General features: G+C 37.2%; 2 protein-coding genes across 3 annotated transcripts; both read right to left on the minus strand.

The window, feature by feature from the left end:
- Positions 1–2,479: 2,479 nt before the first annotated feature.
- Positions 2,480–7,538, minus strand: LOC104089328 (rhodanese-like domain-containing protein 11, chloroplastic). Its single transcript, XM_009594190.4, has 10 exons — positions 7,306–7,538; positions 7,111–7,200; positions 5,759–5,866; positions 5,264–5,360; positions 4,619–4,658; positions 4,446–4,520; positions 3,870–3,957; positions 3,708–3,775; positions 2,983–3,055; positions 2,480–2,909 (listed from the first exon to the last, which is right to left on the minus strand). Exons 1-10 carry the CDS (start codon positions 7,444–7,446, stop codon positions 2,826–2,828), a joined length of 864 nt encoding a protein of 287 aa, XP_009592485.1. The 5' UTR covers positions 7,447–7,538; the 3' UTR covers positions 2,480–2,825.
- Positions 7,539–8,539: 1,001 nt separating this feature from the next.
- LOC104089329 (indole-3-glycerol phosphate synthase, chloroplastic-like) lies at positions 8,540–16,109 on the minus strand. Of its 2 annotated transcripts, none has more exons than XM_070187763.1 (10): positions 15,797–16,109; positions 13,216–13,464; positions 12,938–13,114; positions 10,821–10,895; positions 10,506–10,550; positions 10,266–10,430; positions 9,775–9,853; positions 9,313–9,395; positions 9,149–9,217; positions 8,540–8,921 (listed from the first exon to the last, which is right to left on the minus strand). In XM_070187763.1, exons 1-10 carry the CDS (start codon positions 15,983–15,985, stop codon positions 8,823–8,825), a joined length of 1,230 nt encoding a protein of 409 aa, XP_070043864.1. In that variant the 5' UTR covers positions 15,986–16,109; the 3' UTR covers positions 8,540–8,822. The 2 variants fall into 2 exon arrangements, with proteins under 2 accessions (XP_070043864.1, XP_070043865.1); XM_070187764.1 differs by having other exon boundaries at positions 10,821–10,891; positions 12,934–13,114.
- Positions 16,110–18,737: the final 2,628 nt, after the last annotated feature.

The raw sequence follows: 18,737 nt of genomic DNA on the forward strand, positions 1-18,737 counted from the left end.
CGCTAACTGACAGGCATTAATGATTTGGGGAACTAAACTGACGGGACGTTTCGGTCACATCTGTCACTTACGCCATGCGGACGACGTCATGATCGAGGTTTCGAAAAATCAAGGCTCAAACCGTTTCTTATCATTTTATTCCAAGAAACGTGGGGATTATCTGTATACGGTCAAAATCGGGCATGTCCGAGTTCATAGGCATGAGGAGCTGCCTCGAGAGTTAGCTCGTAATAGACCAGGCTCGAGCTCAATGGCAGAGTATGGAGCATGAAGATCGAAGTGCTCGCTGAAAATCGAGACCGAGCATGACCGACTTCGAGTAAGGCATAATAACGAAATGGCGAGATATTAGCAACCTACCGAAGATCTCGGCGAAAATCCCGGAACAGATCAAATCAAGCGGTTATTGACGCCAATCATGGAATTTGTTTCCGTTATTAGAATTGTACCTTATTTAGGATTCCTCTACTATATAAAGAGGGACCACATTCATTTGTAAGGGGGATGGATTGACTAATAAACACATACACATACATTGCTTTCTCTATTTCACTTACTATCTATTACTGCTCATCACTGTTTATTGTCTGTTCTTTATTGTTCTTATTACCCAACCTCGAGACCATCTCGAATCAAAGTCGAAAGCACTACCAGAACACTGGTTTGATTTATTTTACTATTCAGATTATCTATTTAATTCCTTGTTTATCAATTAGCATTGGATTAAATCACGTATCCTTGAAACCACTAAATAAGTTTAGTTGTTACTCGAAATTCTAGGTTACACAATAGGTCAAATTGTGAAGAATAAGAAATTCTTGTCGTCTAAATTTTTAATTTTTAAAACTTAATTATTTTCCTTCTCTTGGTGACATTGTCTGCTTTCCAAATAATCTCTCTATACCTACCTAACAAAATTGATCACAATATCATGGGCTAGCATGCAGATGGAATTTCAGGTTCTTTTCTCAACTAATCTAATAGGAGGAAACTTAATAGTAGGCCAAAAGATAATGTAGACAATTAAATTAGACATACAATAGACACATCTCCTCAAGAATGACCATGCTTAACCAATAGAAAAGTTGTGATTATCAGTACCAAAATCATCAGCAATCTTGCATTTCATCAGATTCAAATTTAATTAGCTATTGAATGAACATGATACTTCAACAACAAAGTTCAAATAAATGTTGTCTGAATTACCTGTATCAGTTGCACCAGGAAAAAGCTGCTCGACCAAAAGCCTTCACACTGTATCCTCCCGCAGCAGTATTACTTAGTCCCAAGAAATTCAGACTTTTTTTTTTTTTGAATAATGGTGGTGTATGGCCAGCTTGGACGTACCTCGACTATTCCAACAGATAACTGTATCACCCACTATTACAGGTACCAGGTAACTTTGGTCACCAAGGTTTAGGCAGATAGGAAAAGAATCACCTAATATTTTTGGTCTCTGCTAGGGGTGGCAATTTGAGCCCAAACCCATTTGACCCGCCCAAGTTTGGGCGGGTTATTGACCCGCTCATTTGTTGAACTCGGTCTATCTTGACCCAACCCATTTCAGCCCATCTAAAGTTGAGCTGATTTTCAGCCCAAATTGATACATGAGTAATTCTGTTAAAATAACTTAAAAATAATTTTGTTTTGTTGGATATGTTATATATATGACCATAACAAAAAAAAAAGTCTTATTTGATAATTAAAAATTCATAAGAAAATAATACACATTAATTAAAACTTGATAAAAGTTGGACGGGTTGGGCTATGACCCAAATTTTAGCCCAACTTGATCCAATCTATCTCAGCCCAAGTTACTTTTGGGCGGGTCATACATTAATTAAATCTTGATAAAAGTTGGGCGGATTGGGCTATGACCAAATTTCAGCCCAACTTGATCCAACTCATCTCAGCCCAAGTTACTTTTTTGCGGGTCAATGACCCGCCCATTTATTGACTCAACCCATTTTGACCCGCCCAAAATTAGCCCGACCCGCCCATTCTACACCCCTAGTCTCTCCTGGGATTTGAACACTGGTTTTCACCCACTTCTTTGACCGTCATGCCCTTGGATGCAAAAGCCACAGAGATGATTTAGGCAATGCCTGTATGTATAATAGGGAGCAATCTAGAATCACAGGAAAACATTTAAAGATTCATGGGTATTACCATCAAATTTCTGATGAGTGTGATGGCACAAAACAAGACAAGACACAACTCATCACAATTTTGAATAAAGTAGATGATAATGAGGCTTACATGTAGGAGGACCTTAGTAGAAAACTTGGTTGATTCGTTACCTAATCATGATGTATATAATTTTGTGGATAGGTAAAGAAACAGCTCAAAGAGTATATAATTTTGTGGAGTTCTGGACCCTTCAATTTGCGTTGCTTTCATAATCATGATGTATGAACATGGGTACTGCATAAACCTGGCATGCCAAGCCGGAAATTTGTAAATATAAGACAACTCATACTTAATATTCAAACCTGGATCTAGCTATATTAATGCAGATTAAGGATCATCAACCATTGAAGTCTATTCACATTACACAAATTAATAAGGCAATCACTGCATTGTGTCCTACATGAGAAGACCTCAGTTAAAAAATGTTTCAGCGAAATACAAGGGGCATTTAAAGGTTGGGGCAGGAGCCCAGGCCCCGAGACACTCCTGCCAATGGATTTTCATCTCAGTTCTCTAGCTTCAGAAAAGGATGCTAGGAAAGCCGTTTAACTCATTACTGAATTCAGAAAACAAAATCATTTCCTTATGGCTGCAAGGCGCGGAACACGCGTAACTTCAAGCTCCAACTAAAGATCTCAGTGAGTCCTTAACTCCTGAAGATATTGTCCTACTTTCTGTGCTCCAATAAGCAGGGCATCAGCAGCAAGAACGACTCCAACCTGTAACAGAAAGCATTAGTTCACTAAAGAACCAGAATATTGTCCTATTCAAAAAGGGAAGAGAACCAAGTACCAATCGGGCAGAAAAAGTCAATCGGTAACCCCAACCTTCTTTAGCAGCAGCATCTCTCTGTTGGTCAGTCCAACTGACAATATCCAAAGAATTGTAAGTGATTACAAAGAAAACTGCTTTATGACAAAAGTTAATGGGACATGCGGACTGCAGGTCTATTAATACAAGTCTGTGATCTAAGCTTTTCTCCCAAGCACCAACTCATTATGATAAAGAGAGCTTGTAATTTTGATAAATAATCAAGTAGAATATGTGGGGAATACTTCTTAATGAGAGGCAATCTATTGGATGTTTGTTTGGCATGAGTAACCTACGAGCCCTTACTTCAGGTATGTGCTACCACTATAGCTAGTGAAATCCTTTGAATCATAGAAATGGCGACACATTCGTAAAGAGAGATAAATATTCCTTTCACTCTAGAAGGCTAGCTCAAATGAACAATCAGAAGGAGCATCTCCAATAGTAAAGCAGCAACATAGTGGATCAGTATGCTAAACTACATGGTATTGTGCTATTTATTCAAAGTGATAGAAAGAACTTGTGATATACAGGTGCAGTGCTTAATTGATGGCATCATCTGTGGTTACATGACATGAGATTGTACTTTAATAACAGATAAGGATGACATACAGCTGTTTTACATCAAAATTTTGACACCAGAAGTAAGAAGTCATTATCAGATATGAAGGCATCTAGAAGTACAGGCACGGGCATGAAATAATTACCCGAGGAACTCTGAAAGCCCACCAATTCCTGCGAACTTAAATGGTTGAGGACCTTCTCTTTCAAGATCCTGATCCAAAATGTATTTAAATATATGAACTTGTATTCTGGAAAGATGAACATATATTAAAGCAAAAAAGACGCAAGTAAGATTAATTTGAAACCTCTTCTTCAGCAGCTTCTAAACCACCTTGAACCCAGAAAATGTTGTTGTAACCAGCATTGTATAGCACCTCACAAGCCGCAATGGACCTGCCTGATGCAACGGGTTACGCATGATTAATATGGAACACAAATCAGCAGATTTGTCATGAACATAAGGATCTTTCAGTGCCTACTCTATCTGTCTGACTATGGACCTACTACCAGCACGAGACGCTTACTACCTCAGAAACTGACACTCTGCCACTTAGATCTATACGCACTCCTCGATTGCTCCTTTTAATGTGGAAGAAAGCAGTCAAGTGTTACGCTACAAAGGATTCAATTTATGATACATCAGATAGTTGCATATTGAATCGTCATATTCGATACCATTGAAAATTCCAGATTCTCATAATTCAGATTGAATTGTAAACTTGGGACACCATGGAGATACATGAACATCCACTCCCTTTGCAACAGTAGTGTACTGACTGATTTCACCTAGATTCTTCCCAAGCTACTTGTACTCAGCGGAGTGCAAAGTTTTACTTTATAGAAGAGAATCTGAAATGTGGTTAATAGACAGATAAATTCACCTCAATCCCTTCTGGCATGCCACAATGAGATCTGTATCTTTGGCAAATTTCTCCTCAACATTTGATAAGAATTGTCTGTAAAGGATATTATTTTATTCTTTATAATCAAAATAAGGAACTGAAACAAAGAACAAATCTACGAGTTAAAATAAAAGGGGTTGTTTATAGCATACTTGTTGAAAGAGAGAGAAGGCACACCACTCCACCAACCTCCTATTGTGAAGAAGATACATGAATTAGTGATCAGAACCTTAGAGAATGCACTATGACAGTCAAAAAGACGTTTATTTATTTAATTACAAATTTATATGTAAGCGTATCAAACACAACCAATCTGAGAAATATTAAGTCAACCATATAAATAAAAGAGATCATGGTGGTATATTTCTCTTGTGAAAGAAATTTTTCTGTCACTATTTTCAAAACAACTTGAGATTGTTCCATTGTTATACGAACTAGAAAAGGATTTTTGTTGCACGGGTACTCCAAAGAGGTTTTCACACATATGCTTTGTGCAATAGTTTGAAAAAGATTAAATTCTGTAAGTAAAATGTCAAACAAAAGATTAACAATCTGAACAGTCAAATTTCGTACTCCAAATTGCGATTATATCAAACTTAAGATCTGTCATTTGCACTTCACTAAGGAATACAATGAAGAAAGAAAGAGAAGGGATGAGGTCTACACTTGTGACGTACCAAACATGGATAATTATACATCACACATAAGCTGTATGTCTTTGTGTCTCATCAAGTAACTACAAAGATAAAAATATAGTAAAAATGTATCTTCTGTGTGTCACAAGGAAAGTTTGTTACCCAACAAAAAGTTTGTTGCTTTCCGGGAAAGAATACCAAGTTCTAAACTAGTATCGACATCAAAAATTGGAATCCAGGTGGAGCCTTTTACCCAGGCCTGCAAAACAGTTGAGAAAATCATGATAACTAGGACAATAAAATATCACGATCATTTAAGCAGGAAAGTATTTGGCTTTTAATCTAATTCATATCCCAAAAGGCATGAACCTAGAGTTTAAGAGGAAATTTTTTCAACAAAATTTGGGCGTTCACACATCACAAACTTTAATAAGCTTAGACGATGCACTTGAACCATAGCAAGGAGCTTTGAAAGAAGAAAAGCCACTGACATGCAGAGTTCAGCAAAGACTGGCACAATTATTAAATGAGAATTGTGTAAAGCATGTAAAGTGAAATGACAGGAAGCTGGAAGGGAAACAATGCTGAACCATTTAGCATTTGCCTCGTAATGTGGATAGTAGAGAGAAGTGATTTTTGAAGGAAAGTCGAATCCACCTTCTTTCGCTCCATAGAGGGACGAACATCAAGCATCGTTTTGTTTGAGAGTTGAATTGCATAACCAGCTTCCCTTGGGGTAAGAACTTTAACTTTCCCATCTCTGATCTAGAACAAAAAGGGAACACAGATGTTATTCTCATAGTATAACATTGAAGAACTTAATAAAGGATAAATCATGGTTAAGATGTTTCCATACAGCACAAATTAATTGTTTACGCGACTTATAATTTCTAACAAGTTGAAACTGTGATATAACTCATCACCTAGAGGGGCTTGGAAGACATTCTTTAATTGCAATAACAAACTCTGATCTTGCCTTAAAAAGAAGGCCAAATCAAACATTGTTGCAACTATGTATGCAGTAACTTATCCACTTCCTCTAGGTTGGCAGTTAATTGGAAAAGAAGTTCCTAGGAGAACAAAACATGTTCATAGTCCCCACTTTCATTTTTGACACCTGAATCCAAAGAAGGGCATCTATGCTATTCTTAGAGCTAGCTAATTACTCTAAAAACATGAAACAACCACAAACAACGGACTGAACCATGGGAAATTCAAAGAGTAAGATATACTTTTGTGGTTTTGCCTTTTTTATGTTCTTTTTAGGGACACATAACCATCCCCTCTAGTTTTCCGATCCATCCATAACTCCCTCACAGATTATCTTTAAATTTGCTATCATTATTATCCGAAAAGTGAACTAAGCAACTCTTTTATTTTTAATCTTTCCCCACTACGTTCTCTGTCCATCTCATTCTTCTTCTATGGCAACTGAAATAAACCTAAGCTACTTCTTTTATGTAGAAACAAACCTGACGCCATACTTTTTTCATTGTCATTCTTTTCTTTGTTTTCGTCCTTGACTCTTATATCTAGCAGTAGCTACAAAGTTCACTAACAATATTTCTTTATTATAGGAACTGCAAGGGGGAGAAAGAAAAAAAAAATTGCAAATAAGAAAAGGAAACCCAGACAACTTAGGAGCCAATCGCACGCACTACATTAGCCTGAGACCAGAAAAACTTTATCCACATTTCCCTTGGCAGTAATTTGAAAAACAATTTACTACATATAAGGGATGTCCGGGTTCAATCGTGGAATTCACAAATGGAAAATTATGAATATTGCATTAAACCACAATGTAAAAGATTAATCCATTTAAAAGCATTGCTATTTAATAGTATTGATTGGTAACCTAAACAAATGGTAAATAACAAGTGAAACACTTATAGGGTAAAAAATTCATCCTATTCCATAGAAATTAACCCTTAATTTTTCATCTATCTCCATCTACATGTCTGATCATAAGTACCAAAAGAAATATTGGAATATTAGTCTGAGAAAAATACCAGAGCGTCCCATCTCTTTTTAGCAGCAGCCATATCTTTCATTTGCTTCAACTCATATTCTTCTTGCATCCTTATAATGCCACTTCTATACTGAACCAAACCAAACATATCCCAATTCAGAAATCTCAACTAGAAATAAGTACATGGTACGCAAACGAAATGAACAAAAAAACCGCACCAACAAGATACACGAACCTTTGTGGGTGCACTGGATTTTAGAGAAGATGGAAATGGAGAGCTAAGAAAATGGATTGAACCGACATGTTGACACCTATGTTCTTTTTGACATGTTCTAAGAGCACTGAGGGGTAGGAGCCCATGAGCTAAAGCTTCCATTGTTGAGAGCAGAGAGAAATAGAGAAGATTTGAGTAGCTTATCCACTCTTTTCTTGATTCTTGTACTCGACCTACCCGCGGTTTGTCGTGTACTCCCTTTATTCCAAAAGGATTTAAGCTTATATATGCTTCCAATGTATAAAATTTTCAAATTATAGAGTAGTGGAGAACTTAGTTTTCTTTGAGATGAAAATGGGTATATTAAGTTATGTATAATGTATAGTAAATTTTAATACAATAAACCAAAACTATTCAACAAGAAATAATTTATGCATTGTAATTCCTGCAATACTAATTCCTACGTAGTTAATTCTTACATTAATAGTTCCTACATGACTAATCCATGCATAACTTGGTTTCCAACTAAACAGACCCCTTAGTGCTCGTTTGATTTGAAGATAAAATAATATAAGTATTGGTTTGTATGTTGAATTTGTGTAGCAAATCATGCTATAAGTTAATGACCCAATTGGTGTATTTATACCTAATATAACTTTGTATAACAATATATGAAATAAGTTATACATCTTTCGATTAAAAATAAAAGACAAAATTACTCTTTGTCGTCTCCTCAAAATCAAAATCAATCTCCTTTATATCCCATTTTTAGTATATATAAAAAAACGCCCAATAAAAAGTAATCTTGCGTAATTAATCTATGAATTGCTAATTCATACATATCTTGTTGCTCAACCAAAAGATTTAAAGTTCCCGAAGCAAGAAAGAACGACATCGAAAAAGTTTGGAAACTTAAAAATGCAATTCTTTTTTATAGTGGTGGTGCAGTACAGCAACTTGTGCCAACTTGTGCAATTCACTGAATATTTAAATGTATAAAGTCCACTAAGCTTGAAGACACATTTATTCCTGTAATAAGACTCATTTTCCACTCAGTTTCCACATCCAGACCAACGACAATGGCTAAATTCTTGTCATGCCTGGCTGATCTTAAATTCCTCCTGTATCTATGATAAACACCAAAATTTGAATAATAATAATAAACAAATGAATTCTAACGAGGCAAGAGTCCAAGAGAAAGCCAGTTAATGCAAAATGAAATACAGGCCAAATAAAGGTTTTGGACGGTAAGACATATTCACAAAGGATATAATTCATATTATCAGTCAAAGGATGATCTCTTGCCCCAATTTAGCTGCTTTTACAAGAGCGTCTGCAAAATACTCCCAGTTGTCCTGAGAACACAATTCATACACATTTAATGGAACCTACAACTAGCACTTGAGAAAGGTATTCCCATTGAAACTGCAGTCTACATTATGCATCTTTCCATTAAAGACCTCTGTGATACAGATTGTAAGGGAATGATTGTGGCGAAGAATCTCCACAAAACTCTCTTCAAGAAACGAGTTACGAAGTTAAATGGATGGACCTTTGCAAGAAATATCTTCACCAAAGAGTTCAGTTATTCCTTTAGCAGGATCCTTCTGTTTTACAAGTGACTCTCCAACTAGCACCTACAAAATCCAATGACATTTATGATATATGCATCACATAAAATTGAAAATATGGCATATGAAAACAACTGATAAATTGAATCTAACATAGCAGATAATGGGCACAAGATTTGTCAAATGAAGACAAAAGGAACTAAGTGAAATAACTTCAGAATAGCAACGACAATGTATCCTAGTAACTATATGCAGTCCGCAGTAAGGATTTCAAGATTATTAAGACAACTTACTGCTTTAACACCAGCTTCTTGTACATAAGCAACATCAGCAGGTGTAAAGAGTCCAGACTCCCCAACCACCTAGAGAATTAAAGTATCAAGAAACATCACAACTTATTGAGAGAACAAATTACAAAAGAATAATAATTATAAAATATATGCATAGAAGTTCTTACAATTATGCCCTCCTGACGGATCCTTTTCCCACGTTCTCCTTCAAGAAGGTTTTTGGTATTGCTAATGTCCACCTTGAATGTTCCTGATAACATAAGAAGTTAATTTATGGGCCAATAAGTCTTCAACAATTTAAGTGTGAAGTTGACATGCATGTGCCTATACTTGGTTTACTATGCTCGTACAGTTTTCACTTGCCCTACAGGCAGCCAAACAATTTGCTTCTGATAGTAATTGACGACATGTATACAAAACAAGTAATGATCAATGAGTAGTGTTGTAATAAAGAAAATACCAAGATCTCGTAAAGTTGATACGCATGTGCCAATACTTGGTTTACTATGTTTGTACAGTTTTCACTTGCCCTACAGGCAGCCAAACAATTTGTCTCCTGATAGTAATTGACGACATGTATGCAACCAAGTAATGATCAATGAATAGTGTAGAATTAATAGAGCAAATACCAAGATCTCGATTATTGATGCCAATAAGCTCAATCCCATCGATTCCGAGGACGCGATCCATTTCCCTCTCATCATGCACCTAGAAGATGAACAACCAGGAAAAATAATTGAATATGCTAAGAATTTAGGAAATAAATAGAGGCTGAGAAAGAGATGCTGTTTCTCTTGAAAAGGAAACAGAATCAAGGCAAAGAAAGATGAGAATTCTCATCCATCAGCTAAGAATGTCAAATTACATTGAAAATACAGGGGAAATCAAAGCAAACATATGCAGCTACAGAAGAGCTTTCGACAAGAAAGAAACTTGTTGCACACATAATACATTATGAATCATTTTACCTAACTTAGAAAATGCAATTTCACTTTTTTCCGCTTCTTGGTTAACGAAATGAAGAACAAAAGCTTGGCAACACATCAATGTATCGAAGATAAATTTTCCCCCTTTTGGTCCAAAGGATCAAAAACTAAGAGTGAAGAAATCAAAATTTTACCTCAACTAGCGCCGTCAATCCAAGTAATTTGCAGATCTTAGTCATATACATGATGTCAAGATCTGGTAGAACAGCAGCAATTAAAAGAATTGCATCGGCACCTTTAATACGAGCATAGTAGATTTGCCAAGCATCTACAACAAATTCTTTACACAGCAAAGGACACTGCAAACGGTGGAGTTTAATGGAAAAGTTGATAAATTATAGCTTGTATAACAAACTCTAAGCTAACCTGCATACCTCTACTCCAGCATTTCTTATGGCCTCGAGATTTTCAAAGCTTCCCTAATTGATCAAATGAAGGAATGTGTCAATTTTAAGAGAAAATCACGTCTAAGCACATCATGATTCACCAATATGGTCTACAAGCAAATCTATGATGGAAAATGACATTCCTCTGAAGTACTATTCCAAAAGTGACGACTAATAAGAATGTAAAAATCATCATTTTCATATATCCTAATCAGCTAGTCTGGTAGATTTCACTATTTCCCATAGTCATTCATAGTACAAAGAGTACAAACCTTCTAAGAGTTTTGAAAAATGAAATTTTACCTGAAAATACTTCTCGTCTGTCAAAACACTAAGGCATGCTGCCCCACCTTTTTCGTAAGCTTTGGCAATCTCTACCTGTCAAATAAACATAAAAAGTTTGAAGTAAAGGTCCATCTGAAACATTGAACTCACTTTGACGATGGTTTGACCAAAAGGCTAGGGTTCTTTGTCAACGACCATGAGATTCGCGCAGCGGAAGATCCTGAATTTGCTCATATTGGTAATAAAAGCCTGAATAGATGTTGTTTATTTTCTACGCTCGTTATAGAAAGTTAGGTCTAAAGCAGTTCAAAGTCAAAATATGGCCGGAAGAAGAAAATAATCATATGAACCTATGGAACAGATCCTATTCAAGTAAGGTGTCTGATGAACTTAATCTCGCATATGACTTAAACTCTGCCTTTTTGGCATCTGGCTCTTTTATTTCCAATAAATATAGTTCCTGGATGAAGACCACATTTACAAGAAGGGGCAATTTTGGGGGCTGCAAGCATCCAGTGTGACAACTGAAAACTTGTGCGCAAGCAAGATTTCATTTGCTTGATGATGCAGGACTAAATAAATGTAGTATCTTTTCCAACTTACAGGGTTGACAAACATTAGATCCGCCATCTCATTTGAAGAATTTCCAAGAAAAACAAAGATGGCCATTTTTAGCATTTGACTTCTCTAAAAAAAAAAATCATTTTTTTATAAAGTTATATTTGACTTTTTTATTTATAAGGTGTATATTGGGTTATTTTGTTGTTGTTGGTATATTTGACTGCTATATGCGGCTCTTCCAAAATAAAATGAAAACTAAAAACCAGCTGAAGCTAAGAAACAGGGATTCAACAGGCTGCTACCAATACTAGTTGAAGATCTCTTTTACCTTGACATTTAAATGCATGGAAACCAATAATCAGTTTCCTTTTTTTTCTTTTTTCTTTTTCTGGAATGAGGTAAAAAAGAAACCTAGCTGACTGAATCCAAGCTTGCAACTAAAAAGTTTCGGGAACTGTTAGATCAGTCAAATATTTTAGTGCTTGAAATGGGTGAATCAATATGGCAGTAGAGTCGGAAATAGTTAAACCTCTCTACAAATGCATTCTACTGTTTCAAAGGTGCGCTTGAAGCAAGGTGCAAAACATGTTGAGCGCTTTCCCTCGCTTAGCGGGCGCTTTAGTGTCGTCATCAAGGCTCTAAGTGTAATCCTGAAGAGGTCACACTATACAATTGATATTTCACTTTGTCGTATTCTCTTTTCAGTTTCTTTGTCCATATATTAGTTATTCATGCTTGAAGGGGAGCCTTGGAACAACGGTAAAGTTGTCTCTGTGTGACCTATAGGTCACGAGTTCAAGTCCTGGAAGCAGCCACTAATACTTGCATTAGGGTAGGCTGTCTACATCATACCCCTTGGGGGCGGCCCTTCCCCGGACCCTGCGTGAACGCAGGATGCCTTGTGCACCGGGCTGCCCTTTTTATAATTCTAAGTCTTGGACTACACATACATATTTGTATTTTTTCTCCATTTGCACCTTTCTTCATTGAAGCTCACGCTTTATTTGTGATTTTTGCTTAAAGCCCCAATGGAGCTTAAGTTTTTTTGCGCTTTTCAATTTTGATAACACTGATGCATCCAACTAGATTTTAATCTCAAACTAATCTAGTGAAGGATAAAAAGTGACCATTCTTCATCTATTTCATTGTTACCTAATGGTCAGTTATATGCTAATTTACATAAGAAATAGATCGCAAAGTTGTTTTCAATAATTTTAAATATATTTCACCATACAGTTCAGATGACTTACAATTAAGTGAGATTAGTCAGTAAATTCCTTTTTTTAATAAGGAGATCAGTCAGTAAATTTCGTTTCATCAATTTATCATTTTAGAGGATACAGATAGAATTCAACAGTTATTCCGTCACTAGATATCCTATCCTATAGCACAGAATTATGTCAAAAAGATGCCAAGTGTGCCGTTAATCTCTGATTAGCTTTCAAACCTAATTTCAAACAACAAAAGAAGTGGAAATTATAAAGGAACTTTCAATAACTAGATCAAGAATACATGTCTAACAAAGTAAGATTTCTTTTTATTTGATTTCACATGAAAATAAACATCACACTTACAGGATTAAAATCTTCTCGAAGAACTCCTCTACTTGGAGAAGCCTTCTTAACTTCAGCAATAAGACCAGGCAATCCAGTTCTCGAATATGATCTTCTGAGAGCTCCTAGAAAATCTCTAGCAGGTGGAGCACTGCTAATAGCTTTCTTCAATGCGGAAAGAGGTGTCCTCTCTTTCATCTGGCAATCCAACCTCCAGTTTTAATTCATAGATAATGAAACAAAGAATGACTATCATATGAACTCTCAGGCAGAATTTTGGATTTGAGCCTCATAGCTACCTGCGAAACTTCCTTGTCTTTGTACCATATAATTTCTTCTAGAATATTGCATGGAGTATTGCCTTCATTCTCCACTTGAAATTCAAAAGGGCCAACATAGTGCAAAGGAGGTCCTGTTGGTGGCCTCCTCCTAATTCTTATACCCTGACTTGCAGCTATTTCATCTTGCAATCTCTCCACTTCCCACTCCTTTATTTTGAGAGCATCTTCTTCAGAAATGGTGTCTTCAGAAATCACTGCAGATCCATCCTTCAATCAGAGCAATTACAATGCATCTTAGAACTGAGCGTAAGGAAGAGCAGCATTTCTCATGTATCCTTATGATGCTACCAAACAATCTAAAGGCCAAATGGCAGTTGGAAATATTCAAATTGAAATGAAATGTTAACAGGTATCAGACGAAAACTTTTATCATTTCAGGTTAGGAGTCAATAAATAAGTCAGTGCAATCACAACAATTTGATATGAATTGTAGAATATAGATATCACCACCCGCATAAAAAAGGAGACATGATTTTTATAAATTCTAAGAAATCAAACAACCCGATGCGCAAGTGATATGAACATGATTACAGAAATAATTATATCTAACCAGTCAGACTTTCTAAATCAGTCATAATGAATAGAAAATCATATATTATCACAAAACTTCGTTGATATGCTTTTAAACAGACAATGTACATAAGTTTATAGGATTTCAGTAAGCATCATTATTTGTGAGACCATCAAATGTTTAAGTATATCATTCTAAGGGGGAGATATGGACCACAAAATATGAAAACCTTGATATAATAACCCTGCATATCTTTCCATATGTGAAAGCCTTGGTGAACAGAGTTATCCGGTACCAATGTTGGTGAGACGTAATAAGTATCCGGTGGATTTAGTTGAAGTGCGCGCAAGCTGGCCCTAACACCACCGCTATAAAAAAATACCCTGCATATCTTCTAGGGCCCACCTTCAGAACACAATACCATCCTAAGGGCTCAATGTGTGCGTACATAATTTTCTGATCTATACAAAGACGTTCTGATTACAAAATAGACAATGCTCCCTTTGTCTCATTTGTGTGACACTATTACTATTTGGAAGTCAAACAGTTTATCTTTTTATGATGTTTTTAAAATCTGACCCTTGCTTGGTTCAGCAATGCAAACCATGAGGCCGACGTGGAGATGAGGCTTGATACTCAAGTAATCCCCAGGAGATGGAGTTTCAAGTATCTGAGATTTATAATTCAAGGTAATGGGGAGATTGACGAAGATATCACACATCATATTGGAGCGGGATGGATGAAATGGAGGCTCACATCCGGGGTCCTGTGTGATAAAAAGGTACCATCGAGTCTTAAAGATAAGTTCTACAGAGTGGTAGTTAGACTGACTATGTTGTATGGGGTGAAGTGTTGGCCAGTCAAAAACTCTCATGTCCAGAAGATGAAAGTAGCGGAAATGAGAATGCTAAGATGGATGTGTTGGCTTACTAGGAAGATAAGATTAGGAATGAAGATATTCAGAATAAGGTTGGAGTGGTCTCAATAGTGGACAAGATGCGGTGAGTGAGCTGAGACAGGACGGGCATGTGAAGAGGAGGTGCACTGATGCACCAGTCAGGAGGTGTGAGAGGTTGGCCATGGTGGGTCTGAGAAGAGGTAGAGGTAGGCCGAAAAAATATTGGGGAGAGGTGTTTAGGAAGGACATGACGCAGCTGCAGCTTACCGAGTACATGACTCTTGATATGAGGATGTGGAGGTCAAGAATTAGGGTAGAGGGTTAGTAGGTAGACGCACGGTTTCTTTTTCATTTCAGTAGTATTAGTATTACACTCGCTTTCTCTTATTCTTAGATTTCTAGTATTACATGTTGTTTGCTTCAGTTATCCTATTTTTCTTGTTGTTGTTACTTCCTGCTTTTTTTTCTTGCTATTGTTGCTGCTTCTTTTCCGTGACTATTTCTTTTCAGCCGAGATTTTATCGAAAACAAGCTCTTTACCTTCGCAAGGTAAGGGTAAGGTCTATGTACATACTACCCTCCCTATACCCCACTCATGGGATTTCACCGGGTATTATGTTGTTGTTGTTGTTGACACTTGCTTCAAGCTCCGGGAGAATGGCCCTACCCGATGTGATCTACACTGTATCTCGACTGTCTATGTTGTGGAGCAAACACTGACTCAGAGGAGAAAGAAACTCCTTCCTGAAGTGAATTCAAGCTGGTGCATCATCAATAGAAAGAGACGCTGTACTGAATATTATAACAGTGAAAAATCAGAATATTTAGTATTTCCGCTACCTGTTCTTGTTTATGCCAATTGCTCTGCTCCTTATCACAATATTTTTAATTTAGAAAAATTGTGAATTATAGTGTTTTTCATATAGTTTCTACATTTGTAAAATTTTATTCTAAGTGACTAAAAAGTCGATATCCAATGCATACCGACAGATTACATGGTTTACCTCTCATACTCTGATGCGATGCGAACCGGTAAGTGTTAGAAGTTGACAAATGAGAAGATTATTCGATCTTCTAGAGGCAATCATAACGCAATACTTAAACAATGAATGCACGATTCAAGAAGCTACCTGTTGAACTCGAACGGGCGGACATTGCAGCGAAGAGCGAGCTCGATCAGTCATGGAAATTCCGGTTGGAATTAACCTGGAGATTGCGAATTTCTTGGCAAGGGGTTGGAATGATAGCCTAGGTCTTGCCGTCGACGCTGCAGTTGCCGTCGCGGTAAAGGTGGTTCTCAATGGCACTACAGCTTCCATTACAATGTGTTGACTGCGGTGGAAGTGTAGGGCCGCCGTACGGAGAGTGGGGGCGATAGTTCCGGGAATAGAATGGGATGGCGATTTGGACCAGATTATTTGTCACTTTAGGTTGCACGTGTTTGTCAAATGGTCCCTTTATTTTACTCCCTTGCTTTCCTTATTAATCCGTTTTTAATTTCTTTTTATATTTTATATTTAATAATAATTAATTTTAATTTTTTTATTTTATTCATAATTAAAAAAAATTATAGTCGCACAATTATGTGAATGTGTTAAGACCAGAGAGAGTGACCGATAGATCATTTTATAAGTTGATTTGACCGAGGGACTTTCAAGTTTTAACTCTTGAACACGTGATCTTCTTTATTACTCCTAATGAGTATTGATGTGAGAATGACCTTCCCTTAATGATAAGAGGTGAAGTGAATAGTTTAGACCTTAGTCTTAAAGTTTTTCTTATTACAAATTAATCAACATATATTGATAAAATTATTTCTAAAAATAGGAAAATTTTCCCAAATTTCCATTATTGTCCCTCTTCTTCTTTCTCTTCCTACGCCCAAATCTGCCAATGTTGCCCCTTTTGGCTCGCAATTTCTTTTAATTTTTCACATAGAGCTCAATTTTACCTTGTTCTTTCTTCCTCCTTTCCTCTTGTGTATGGTATAAACCGAGCTCATCTATTGCATGATAGATCGGGGATGAAACATAATGGATTGAAGATCGACCCTGGGTTTCATCAAGTGTAGGTATGAAGTTAGAACATGCACCTTCAAGATTATCGAGCCTATGACCCCTGAACTAACTCTGACTTTGAATTAGCTCGAGAGAACATCATCAAACCAAAATAACAGAAGGCCGAAATATCCGTAATCGGTCGGACTCACGGCGGAAATCTCGGCACGTATCAATGAAATCGATTAATTAGCGAATCATGAGATATTTTACCTTATATAGAGTTGTACTTAAAGTAGGACTCCTCTACTATATAAAAGGGGTCTGTTTATTTGTAAAGCACATTGTAACTGGCATTCTAAAGCAATATACTTTTCTTTCAAGTTATTAATAGCTCATCACTCTGTTCCGGCACCGATTGCAAAATATTTTTTTGGTTCAAGGGCGATCAACCTTCAAGGCCAAAACTGCTTAACTTGTGTGGTTTACATTTACCTTTTACCATTAATTTCAATTTTAATCTGATTTCTCATTTTGTATCAAGTTAAATCACGTATTCTTAAAATCGCGTACAAATTCAATTGTTATCCGATTTTGAGGGTAAACAATTTGGCGCCCACCGTGGGGCTAAGGATAATAGTGATTGTTTGATGCAAATCTCCATAACACACATTGCTTTATACTTTCTCTTTAAAGTGTCTTTGATTCCAGGCTAAAATACAAAAATGTCAAACTCCCAATCAGCACCTCTGTATTTTGACAACGAGTCCGGTCACCAAGGTAAAAATAACAATATAGTGCCTGGTAACGAGATACCACCTGCTGATCCCGTTGGAATTCCAATCGCAGATCCGATTGACGCTAATTCGCATGTGGCTATCGATGCAAACTTGCCTTTCGACCCCGAAAATAGCATTCGTGGTGGAGCCCGATCGGCAACTCGAAGCACGCAAAATGTTGAAGGAGACGGGATCAGTCTATGAGTGATCTTCGAAATGTTGGAGGCTCAACAGGCAGCGATAGCTCAGTTAAAGAACCAAAGCCACGCACCGAGCAGGGTTGAGCCCGATCCTCCTTGGGAAGTCACCCGCAGGGATGAACCGGTCATAGAAAGGTCGAACGAGCACGAATCAGGGGCTAACCCCGAGATCATAAAGATGCTCGAGGAGCTGACAAAACGGATAGAATCAGGGGAGAAGAAGATCGAGGCTAACGACAAAAAAGTAGAAACCTATAATTCCAGGGTAGACCAAATCCCAGGAGCACCTCCGATATTGAAAGGCCTGGATTCCAAAAAGTTCGTGCAAAAACCTTTTCCTCCGAGCGCGACTCCGAAGCTAATCCCCAAGAAGTTCTATATGCCTGAAATACCCAAGTACAACAGAACGACCGATCCTAACGAGCACGTAACCTCCTATACATGTGCTATCAAAGGGAACGACCTGGAGGACGATGAGATCGAGTCTGTTTTGTTGAAAAGATTTGGGGTAACCCTGTCAAAGGGAGTTATGATATGGTATCACAACTTACCTCCTAATTCTATTGACTCATTTGCTATGCTTGCAGATTCTTTCGTAAAAGCACACGCATGTGCCATCAAGGTCGAGACTAGGAAATCAGACCTTTTCAAAGTCAAACAGAAGGATAACGAGATGCTTAGGGAGTTCATGTCCCGGTTACAAATGGAACGAATGAATCTGCCATCGGTCGCTGATGATTGGACTGTTCAAGCTTTTACTCAGGGACTTAATATTCGAATCTCGGTGGCTTCACAGTAGCTGCAATAGAACTTAATAGAATATCCGGTTGTTACATGGGCCGACATGCATAATTGGTATCAGTTAAAAATCAGAGTCGAAGATAACCAACTCGGGGTCCCTTCGGGGTCTGTTTATCTAGTCAGAACCTTCGACAAAGTCAATAGAGAGATCGACCGTGAACCGAGGCCAAATAGGGATCGGTATCAACCATATAATGGAGATCGGAGAAGCAGCGGGTCTGGGCGGAACCCCATGAGAAATGAAAGGAGAAATGATCGAGGTCAAAACAGCCGGGGACTTATGACTAAAAATGG

Source organism: Nicotiana tomentosiformis, chromosome 10 (assembly GCF_000390325.3).
Source record: "Nicotiana tomentosiformis chromosome 10, ASM39032v3, whole genome shotgun sequence".
NCBI lineage: Eukaryota > Viridiplantae > Streptophyta > Magnoliopsida > Solanales > Solanaceae > Nicotiana > Nicotiana tomentosiformis.

Excerpts from the sequence above, each read along its gene's own strand:
- LOC104089328 (XM_009594190.4), bottom strand. The coding sequence starts at position 7,446 with ATGGAAGCTTTAGCTCATGGGCTCCTACCCCTCAGTGCTCTTAGAACA. Across the intron at positions 7,201-7,305 it reads AATCCAGTGCACCCACAAAG|TATAGAAGTGGCATTATAAG; the intron begins GTTCGTGTATCT and ends GGTTTGGTTCAG. Across the intron at positions 3,776-3,869 it reads TAGAAGCTGCTGAAGAAGAG|GATCTTGAAAGAGAAGGTCC; the intron begins GTTTCAAATTAA and ends ATTTTGGATCAG.
- LOC104089329 (XM_070187763.1), bottom strand. The coding sequence starts at position 15,985 with ATGGAAGCTGTAGTGCCATTGAGAACCACCTTTACCGCGACGGCAACT. Across the intron at positions 13,115-13,215 it reads AAGACAAGGAAGTTTCGCAG|ATGAAAGAGAGGACACCTCT; the intron begins GTAGCTATGAGG and ends TTGGATTGCCAG. Across the intron at positions 9,854-10,265 it reads GATTGACGGCGCTAGTTGAG|GTGCATGATGAGAGGGAAAT; the intron begins GTAAAATTTTGA and ends TTCATCTTCTAG.